Below are 8,090 nucleotides of genomic sequence, written 5' to 3'. Positions count from 1 at the left end.
AGTACAACCTCCAGGAACGAGTGGACAAGGTCAAGAGGAAGGTCAGAGACGTGGAGGAGAAGTCCAAGGAGTTCGTTCAGAAGGTCAATAATATCTATTATTCTATATCTATGTTCAGAAGGTCAATAATATCTATTATTCTATATCTATGTTCAGAAGGTCAATAATATCTATTATTCTATATCTATGTTCAGAAGGTCAATAATATCTATTATTCTATATCTATGTTCAGAAGGTCAATAATATCTATTATTCTATATCTATGTTCAGAAGGTCAATAATATCTATTATTCTATATCTATGTTCAGAAGGTCAATAATATCTATTATTCTATATCTATGTTCAGAAGGTCAATAATATCTATTATTCTATATCTATGTTCAGAAGGTCAATAATATCTATTATTCTATATCTATGTTCAGAAGGTCAATAATATCTATTATTCTATATCTATGTTCAGAAGGTCAATAATATCTATTATTCTATATCTATGTTCAGAAGGTCAATAATGTCTATTATTCTATATCTATGTTCAGAAGGTCAATAATGTCTATTATTCTATATCTATGTTCAGAAGGTCAATAATGTCTATTATTCTATATCTATGTTCAGAAGGTCAATAATATCTATTATTCTATATCTATGTTCAGAAGGTCAATAATATCTATTATTCTATATCTATGTTCAGAAGGTCAATAATGTCTATTATTCTATATCTATGTTCAGAAGGTCAATAATGTCTATTATTCTATATCTATGTTCAGAAGGTCAATAATATCTATTATTCTATATCTATGTTCAGAAGGTCAATAATATCTATTATTCTATATCTATGTTCAGAAGGTCAATAATATCTATTATTCTATATCTATGTTCAGAAGGTCAATAATGTCTATTATTCTATATCTATGTTCAGAAGGTCAATAATGTCTATTATTCTATATCTATGTTCAGAAGGTCAATAATGTCTATTATTCTATATCTATGTTCAGAAGGTCAATAATATCTATTATTCTATATCTATGTTCAGAAGGTCAATAATATCTATTATTCTATATCTATGTTCAGAAGGTCAATAATGTCTATTATTCTATATCTATGTTCAGAAGGTCAATAATATCTATTATTCTATATCTATGTTCAGAAGGTCAATAATATCTATTATTCTATATCTATGTTCAGAAGGTCAATAATGTCTATTATTCTATATCTATGTTCAGAAGGTCAATAATGTCTATTATTCTATATCTATGTTCAGAAGGTCAATAATATCTATTATTCTATATCTATGTTCAGAAGGTCAATAATATCTATTATTCTATATCTATGTTCAGAAGGTCAATAATATCTATTATTCTATATCTATGTTCAGAAGGTCAATAATGTCTATTATTCTATATCTATGTTCAGAAGGTCAATAATGTCTATTATTCTATATCTATGTTCAGAAGGTCAATAATGTCTATTATTCTATATCTATGTTCAGAAGGTCAATAATATCTATTATTCTATATCTATGTTCAGAAGGTCAATAATATCTATTATTCTATATCTATGTTCAGAAGGTCAATAATGTCTATTATTCTATATCTATGTTCAGAAGGTCAATAATATCTATTATTCTATATCTATGTTCAGAAGGTCAATAATATCTATTATTCTATATCTATGTTCAGAAGGTCAATAATATCTATTATTCTATATCTATGTTCAGAAGGTCAATAATGTCTATTATTCTATATCTATGTTCAGAAGGTCAATAATGTCTATTATTCTATATCTATGTTCAGAAGGTCAATAATGTCTATTATTCTATATCTATGTTCAGAAGGTCAATAATATCTATTATTCTATATCTATGTTCAGAAGGTCAATAATATCTATTATTCTATATCTATGTTCAGAAGGTCAATAATGTCTATTATTCTATATCTATGTTCAGAAGGTCAATAATGTCTATTATTCTATATCTATGTTCAGAAGGTCAATAATATCTATTATTCTATATCTATGTTCAGAAGGTCAATAATGTCTATTATTCTATATCTATGTTCAGAAGGTCAATAATATCTATTATTCTATATCTATGTTCAGAAGGTCAATAATATCTATTATTCTATATCTATGTTCAGAAGGTCAATAATATCTATTATTCTATATCTATGTTCAGAAGGTCAATAATGTCTATTATTCTATATCTATGTTCAGAAGTTCAATAATATCTATTATTCTATATCTATGTTCAGAAGGTCAATAATATCTATTATTCTATATCTATGTTCAGAAGGTCAATAATATCTATTATTCTATATCTATGTTCAGAAGGTCAATAATGTCTATTATTCTATATCTATGTTCAGAAGGTCAATAATATCTATTATTCTATATCTATGTTCAGAAGGTCAATAATATCTATTATTCTATATCTATGTTCAGAAGGTCAATAATGTATATTATTCTATATCTATGTTCAGAAGGTCAATAATATCTATTATTCTATATCTATGTTCAGAAGGTCAATAATATCTATTATTCTATATCTATGTTCAGAAGGTCAATAATATCTATTATTCTATATCTATGTTCAGAAGGTCAATAATATCTATTATTCTATATCTATGTTCAGAAGGTCAATAATATCTATTATTCTATATCTATGTTCAGAAGGTCAATAATATCTATTATTCTATATCTATGTTCAGAAGGTTAATAATATCTATTATTCTATATCTATGTTCAGAAGGTCAATAATATCTATTATTCTATATCTATGTTCAGAAGGTCAATAATATCTATTATTCTATATCTATGTTCAGAAGGTCAATAATATCTATTATTCTATATCTATGTTCAGAAGGTCAATAATATCTATTATTCTATATCTATGTTCAGAAGGTCAATAGTATCTATTATTCTATATCTATGTTCAGAAGGTCAATAATATCTATTATTCTATATCTATGTTCAGAAGGTCAATAATATCTATTATTCTATATCTATGTTCAGAAGGTCAATAATATCTATTATTCTATATCTATGTTCAGAAGGTCAATAATATCTATTATTCTATATCTATGTTCAGAAGGTCAATAATATCTATTATTCTATATCTATGTTCAGAAGGTCAATAATATCTATTATTCTATATCTATGTTCAGAAGGTCAATAATATCTATTATTCTATATCTATGTTCAGAAGGTCAATAATATCTATTATTCTATATCTATGTTCAGAAGGTCAATAATATCTATTATTCTATATCTATGTTCAGAAGGTCAATAATGTCTATTATTCTATATCAGGGTACCCCAATAGGCGGCCCGCGGGCCATTTGCGGCCCACAGAGCGCCCCCTTGTGGCCCATGAAAGAATTTAAAAAAGAAATTAAATAAAAAATGTTATTTCTTTTTCTTTTTAAGGGTCCCAGATATAAATGGCATTAATTGGGGGTCAGTAGCCTATGCATGTCAAACTGGGCATCCTTTTTAAATGGGGTCTTGCCCTGAAAATTAATTTTCAGGGCAAGACCTCGACCTTGTGCGTGCAGACTCGGCCCCCAGCCTGGTACGCTAGTCAAAATATGGCCCTTGAGGAAAATTAATTGGGGAACCCTGTTCTATATCTATGTTCAGAAGGTCAATAATGTCTATTATTCTATATCTATGTTCAGAAGGTCAATAATGTCTATTATTCTATATCTATGTTCAGAAGGGCAATAATATTATAATATCTTAATTATAAATAATACGGTGTTCTCCAGGTGGAGAAGAAGAGCATCGACCTGATCCAGACGTGGGAGGAGAAGTCGCGAGAGTTCATCGGGAACTTCCTGCAGATGTTCGGCCCGGAGGGCGCTCTGGTGCGGCGATGTTTATGCTTACACTGTTTCTTTAAAGCCCCGCCCCCCCTTGTTTAAAACGCAGGCAAGTAGAGAGACCACCTGATTGGTTGAGCCAAGGCAAGGAGTGATCATGTGATTGGTTGAACAGGACTGGAGTGCCGTGGTTGGTTGGTTGCATGGTGGGTGTGGCCACAGTAAGTAAGTAAGTAAGTAAGCCTTGTTGTGATTGGCTGAGCTTTGCATACCGTTTGCGCCAAATGAGCTTATCTAAGTGGGAACAAATATATCCCACCCCCTTTCAGTCCCGCCCCCTTTCAGTCCCGTTCATTTTCCTCATAGACTTTTCAAGAAGTATTTATTTAAAGACTTTTCCGGCGCAGACAAAGACAACTGGAGTTGTGACACATCATGTGACACATCATGTGACACATCACGACAATAAACACAATGTTAATCAAATAACTAGGAAGAAGAATAAAAAGGCAGGTTAGAACACATTGTTTTGTTTTTTTTCAAAGATATTTTTTTGCGGCTTACGCCTTTATTGATTTTTTAAGGGATAGAAAGTAGGCTGACAGGAAACGGGAGAGAGATGGGGGGGATGACATGCGGTAAAGGCCGTGTCGGGTCCGGGAGTCGAACCCGCTTCACACCGCGACTGGATCACCAGTCTGGTGCCCAGACCGTTACGCTACGGCCTGGGCCAGAACACATTGTTTTGTCTCTCTCTCTCTCTCTCTGTAATGTAAAGTGATGGTCTCTCTCTCTCTCTGTAATGTAAAGTGATGGTCTCTCTCTCTAGGTAATGTAAAGTGATGGTCTCTCTCTCTCTCTCTCTCTCTCCAGAAACACATGCTCAAAGAGGGGCGTGGCCGGATGCTCCAGGCCATCTCTCCCAGACAGAGTCCCAACAGCAGCCCCGTGAGGGAGGAGGAGGAGCCAGATAATAGCCCCTCCCCTTCCCGCTCCCCCTCCCCCACCTTCCGCCTGCCCTTCTTCACCAAGACCTCCCCCCCGCCGTCGCCCCGCCCCCCGCGGGGATACCCAATCGGTGAAGAGCATGCCCCCGCCGCACGGGGATACCCAATCAGTGAAGACGACGACGAAGATGACGAAGACTAGGACGTATTTAGGATATATTTAGTCTGAAGACTCGAATGTATTTAGTCTTAAGACTAGGACGTATTTAGTCTTAAGACTAAGATATATTTAGTCTTAGGACTAGGGTATATTTAGTCTTAAGACTAGTACGTATTTAGTCTTAAGACTAGGATATATTTAGTCTTAAGACTAGGATGTATTTAATCTTAAGACTAAGATATATTTAGTCTTTAGACTAGGATATATTTAGTCTTAAGACTAAGATATATTTAGTCTTTAGACTAGGATATATTTAGTCTTAAGACTAGGATATATTTAGTCTTAAGACTAGGATATATTTAGTCTTTAGACTAGGATATATTTAGTCTTAAGACTAGGATATATTTATTCTTTAGACTAGGATATATTTAGTCTTAGGACTAGGATATATTTATTCTTAAGACTAGGATATATTTAGTCTTTAGACTAGGATATATTTAGTCTTAAGATTAGGGCGTATTTAGTCAGACTAGGATATATTTAGTCTTCAGACTATGACGTATTTAGTCTTAAGACTAGGATATATTTAGTCTTCAGACTAGGACGTATTTAGTCTTAAGACTAGGATATATTTAGTCTTAAGACTAGGACGTATTTAGTCTTAAGACTAGGATATATTTAGTCTTAAGACTAGGAGACATTTAGTTTTAAGACTAAGATATATTTAGTCTTAAGACTAGAATATATTTAGTCTTCAGACTAGGACGTATTTAGACATGATGTCTTTGTTTTATGTCCCCCCCCAGGTCACTGAGGGGTCATTATGTCCCCCCTACTGTCACTGAAGGGTCATAATGTCCCCCCAGAGGTCACTGAAGGGTCATAATGTCCCCCCAGAGGTCACTGAGGGGTCATAATGTCCCCCCAGAGGTCACTGAGGGGTCATAATGTCCCCCCAGAGGTCACTGAGGGGTCATTATGTCCCCCCAGAGGTCACTGAGGGGTCATAATGTCCCCCAGAGGTCACTGAGGGGTCATTATGTCCCCCCAGAGGTCACTGAGGGGTCATTATGTCCCCCCAGAGGTCACTGAGGGGTCATTATGTCCCCCCAGAGGTCACTGAGGGGTCATAATGTCCCCCCCAGCTGTGCTACAGTTAGTCAAACCTTTTACATGTTTTAATGTCAAGGACCCCCTAGTTTGGTTTGCATTAGGCCGTGGACCCCTAGACGCCAGAGAGGATGGACACAATGGAACCAAATGGAGTTCCATTTGCCACCCTCTGTCTCTCTCTCCAGTCACAGATCTATTAAGGGTCCATTTGGCTCGTTAACCTGCTATAATTTAGCCTGGGACCTCCTGGGACCTCCCCTGGAACCCCTTCAAGGACCCCACTTTGAGAACCACTGTCAGTCAGGTCAGTCAGTCAGTAAGGTCACTAAAGGTCAGGTCAGTCAGTCAGTAAGGTCACTAAAGGTCAGGTCAGTCAGTCAGTAAGGTCACTGAAGGTGCGTTCAGACTTTAATTTACATATTCACCTCGGTTCGTTCTGTTTGTACCGCGGCATGTCGCGCCGCGCCCGTTCGTGCAATTCTCGTCTTTGCGTTGACTTTGTATGTAATCTATTACATTACATACATCTAACCCTAACCCATTGACCTTGTATGTAATCTATTACATTACATTACATACATCTAACCCTAACCCATTGACTTTGTATGTAATCGCGCCGCCATCCAAGTCTGAACGCACCATAAGGTTGTGTTCGTTTTAACATGTAATATCTACAGTACTAGAATAACCATAAACCTACGGCAGACCGGTTTAACATGTAATATCTACTAGAATAACCACAAACCTACGGCAGACCGGTTTAACATGTAATATCTACTAGAATAACCACAAACCTACGGCAGACCGGTTTAACATGTAATATCTACTAGACTAACCATAAACCTACGGCAGACCGGTTTAACATGTAATATCTACTAGACTCCATTATGTATTCCACATATCTGTAATTCACTTCTTCTACTACTGAGAATGTTACCGTGTATATCTATAATTACAATTAGGTCTAGTGAGAAACGTAGTGTTGGATATCTGTATCTAAAACGTCTGTTACAGATATCTAAAATGGTTGTTACTGATTACATTATATTCATCTCCGATCATCACAAACCACAAAGGTGTTTTAGGCCGGGTTAGGGTTAAGGTTAGGGTCCACCACAAGGTGTTTTTCCTGTTCTTTCGACCGTTCACTGGAACCTCCAGGTTCACTACAGTCTCTTTACACACCATTATTTTACTCAGATTTAATTGTTTTGTCATTTTTTAAGGATGAGGCTGGCTGGGCACTGTGTCAGGTACCCAGAACTAGAGGCTGGCACTGCGTCAGGCACCCAGAACTAGAGGCTGGCACTGCGTCAGGCACCCAGAACTAGAGACTGGCACTGCGTCAGGCACCCAGAACTAGAGACTGGCACTGTGTCAGGCACCCAGAACTAGAGGCTGGCACTGCGTCAGGCACCCAGAACTAGAGGCTGGCACTGTGTCAGGCACCCAGAACTAGAAACTGGCACTGTGTCAGGCACCCAGAACTAGAGGCTGGCACTGTGTCAGGCACCCAGAACTAGAGACTGGCACTGTGTCAGGCACCCAGAACTAGAGGCTGGCACTGCGTCAGGCACCCAGAACTAGAGGCTGGCACTGTGTCAGGCACCCAGAACTAGAGACTGGCACTTCGTCAGGCACCCAGAACTAGAGACTGGCACTGCGTCAGGCACCCAGAACTAGAGACTGGCACTGCGCCAGGCACCCAGAACTAGAGACTGGCACTGTGTCAGGCACCCAGAACTAGAGACTGGCACTGCGTCAGGCACCCAGAACTAGAGACTGGCACTTCGTCAGGCACCCAGAACTAGAGGCTGGCACTGCGTCAGGCACCCAGAACTAGAGACTGGCACTGCGTCAGGCACCCAGAACTAGAGACTGGCACTTCGTCAGGCACCCAGAACTAGAGACTGGCACTGTGTCAGGCACCCTAATGATTACTATCAACAACACAGTGTTGGAGTCCCCCAGGGCTGTGTATTAGATCCTCAATACAGCTCCAGATCGGCTTTATTGACTTCGCTGAATGTTCTCCCTAGAAACAGAACGCTAGGG

At 37.3% G+C, this 8,090-nt stretch overlaps 1 protein-coding gene across 1 annotated transcript in view; it reads left to right on the top strand.

The window, feature by feature from the left end:
• Positions 1 to 7,613, top strand: part of LOC310870564 (choline-phosphate cytidylyltransferase A-like) — a gene marked incomplete at its 5' end in the record, with an annotated part of 8,018 nt that extends 405 nt beyond the window's left edge. The window contains 3 exons of the mRNA XM_083781805.1: positions 3 to 83; positions 3,762 to 3,860; positions 4,689 to 7,613. Of these exons, the coding sequence (XP_083637931.1) occupies positions 3 to 83; positions 3,762 to 3,860; positions 4,689 to 4,964 (456 nt within the window). The 3' untranslated portion in view covers positions 4,965 to 7,613. The remainder of the gene's footprint in view (positions 1 to 2; positions 84 to 3,761; positions 3,861 to 4,688) is intronic.
• Between the last annotated feature and the right edge of the window lie 477 nt (positions 7,614 to 8,090).

Source organism: Protomyctophum parallelum (assembly GCF_964188405.1).
Source record: "Protomyctophum parallelum genome assembly, chromosome: 14".
NCBI lineage: Eukaryota > Metazoa > Chordata > Actinopteri > Myctophiformes > Myctophidae > Protomyctophum > Protomyctophum parallelum.
Note: the sequence above shows the minus strand (reverse complement) of the source record. Positions and strands in the feature narration are given on the sequence as shown.